Here is a 2484-nt window from a genome sequence, read left to right on the forward strand (position 1 = left end):
TCATGTAAGTCTAATTCGCTAAAGAAGAATATCTTAAATCAGTACACACTATATGTTAAGAAATAATTTTGTGTGATGTAACACTAAAGTGACACATGGAAATAAAATTTAAAAATTGAAAAGAAAAAGAGACTATGTTGGAACGTAACATACTTTATTTATAGTTTAAATTTAAGCAATTTAACATAAAATAAAAAATTACAAGACTAAAGTTACTGATTTGGTAACTTATAAAACTAAAAACAGTAAAACGTAATTTCATACACTTTGGAAACACGCATTAACATGAAAATGGTCGAAAACCAAACCCAATGTGTTCTACATGAAAACTTGAATCAAGCCAATCTTTGTTTTCTTTCCACAATCCCAATGCCACTGGCGTTATTGCCTTTGCAAAATTCCACGTTCCATCGTAAAAGAAGTTGATGTCTTTAACGATCATAAGTAGTGCCACTATGAATGCATAGTCCACGTTGCGATAGACATTGACATTGAAGTCACCATTATTCTGCATCTGCATTATAGTGACAGAAACACTGTATAATTAACCTCATACAACACTGTTTCTATGTTGTTTGAAGACGTAACAGAGTACATACCGAGGCAACAACTGTGGGAGATTCACCTGCATATACATGGCATGATCTTTTGCCAGTCACAACATTTACCCTAAAGTCACACTCACTTTCTTTTTTGTTGTATGCAAGGAAGACCTCTAATCTCATCACTCCACTCTGGACAAGTTCTGCCTTTTTCACTGAAAACAGCAATCTGGAGGAATCATTGCTTTCACCCGTGAAAACTTGGCATCGCCGATGCATTGTCATGATCTATATAAGAACATTTGTTCATAATTCAGTAACTGAGATTGATTTGCTGGCGTATGGAATTGTTAGAATATCATGCGTGAATAGGCTGTAAGAGGGAATTGATACATGAATACAGTATGACCTATATATTATCCCATCAATCCTTAGAGTAAATGGAAAAACTATAAAATCATGCCTAAAATTAAGGTTACGGATAATAAGAAAACAGCAACTTCCATGAAATACAAAAAGAAACTAACCTCATATATTTCAATAATACAATATTAACTTTTGTTCGGAATCTATTGTCATTTTCTTTTACATTGAAAAAAAATAAAAAAAAATATAATAATACATACAGACAAAAAAAATTCATAGAGGTGGGTAATGACAATCCTCTTTTGATTATAAATATATATATATATATATATATATATATATATATATATATATTGTTGTAAAATGCTCACAAAAAATAATAAAAATTATGAAAAAAGATTTTTCGAGATGTGTAGATTCAGTGTTTCGAAGGACTTATCAGCAATCTATTGTGCAAGACATCTAAGATATAAGAGAAACTTTCCAAAAATTTCTAAAGATATAAAAATTAGTAAGGAACTCTAAAAAGAGTAAAATAATAAATATAGGATATTATAAGAAAAAGACGAGAGAAGGAAGAAAATAAGAGGAATAAGGAGAATGAGAGAAGTGTTGTGTATTTTGGAATGACCAGAAAAACACTATTTATAGAGTGAGGAATGACCCATCTTGCGGAAGAAGCTGCCCAAAACTAACTCCCGAGCCTTGCGGGAGAAGAATTGACCAAGGAGAGACACAAAACGTTCATCTAATAACATTTCTCAACCTTTTCCAAAAGGCTTTTGCAATGCAATATAACAATACCCCACATATTGCAAAAGTTAAAACATTAACTAAAGAGATAAAAAAAAAAGATTCTAGGTTTCATAAGATGTAATGCATTAGAGTTGGTATAGCAAACTATACGAATCAGTTTTAGATCGAGAAACTATACAGTGTAGTTGGTATAGCAAACTGTATGAACTAATGACACTTGACATGTGTTAGAGGTTTATCAATCATATTACACCCCACAATCCTTGTTGTGATGTGCTTACTAGGTCATGCACGTGCTAGATATTCATGAATGTTTTACAAATCATACCAAGATCTCATGTAAGCATGGTTGGCCCTTAAGGTATGCTGCAAATCATACACTACCCTAAGGGATATGAAAATTATTAAAACCTTTCTTTAAACTAAAATATTTTCACTACGTAGAATTTTAATAACAAAGTTTAACATCTCAATAATACAATCTCTAGCACTTTCACACACACACACACCATAGGAATAGACATATTTGATTTAAAATCAAGTGTTATCGAAACTAACAAGTGACTTATTTTTATCCATATGAACCTTATTCATTGGATCTTTAATCACAAATATTTTTTTACCATCACTTGTTTGTTTGGAAGTGGCTTAAGTCCCCTTCCATCGATATTTCTAAGATCATATTTCTTCTCAAGAGTTTAGTTAGAGGATCTATTAGATTTCCTTCTGACTTCACATAATCAATGAAAATAGTTTCACTATTTAGCAATTGCTAAACCAAATTGTGTCTCAATTGTATATGTCTGTTTTTTTTCATTGT

At 31.2% G+C, this 2484-nt stretch overlaps 1 protein-coding gene across 1 annotated transcript; it reads right to left on the bottom strand.

Annotated features, from left to right (window-relative positions):
• Positions 1-280: 280 nt before the first annotated feature.
• On the bottom strand, positions 281-857 carry LOC128195275 (protein LURP-one-related 15-like). The gene is made up of 2 exons (XM_052872513.1): positions 600-857; positions 281-514 (listed from the first exon to the last, which is right to left on the bottom strand). Exons 1-2 carry the CDS (start codon positions 825-827, stop codon positions 281-283), a joined length of 462 nt encoding a protein of 153 aa, XP_052728473.1. The 5' UTR covers positions 828-857.
• Positions 858-2484: the final 1627 nt, after the last annotated feature.

This window comes from Vigna angularis, chromosome 2 (genome assembly GCF_016808095.1).
Source record: "Vigna angularis cultivar LongXiaoDou No.4 chromosome 2, ASM1680809v1, whole genome shotgun sequence".
Taxonomy (NCBI): domain Eukaryota; kingdom Viridiplantae; phylum Streptophyta; class Magnoliopsida; order Fabales; family Fabaceae; genus Vigna; species Vigna angularis.

Bases quoted from the DNA above. Each gene is read 5' to 3' on its own strand.
- LOC128195275 (XM_052872513.1), bottom strand. From the start codon at position 827: ATGACAATGCATCGGCGATGCCAAGTTTTCACGGGTGAAAGCAATGAT. The intron at 515-599 runs GTATGTACTCTG...ACTATAATGCAG, and splicing joins CTCCCACAGTTGTTGCCTCG to ATGCAGAATAATGGTGACTT.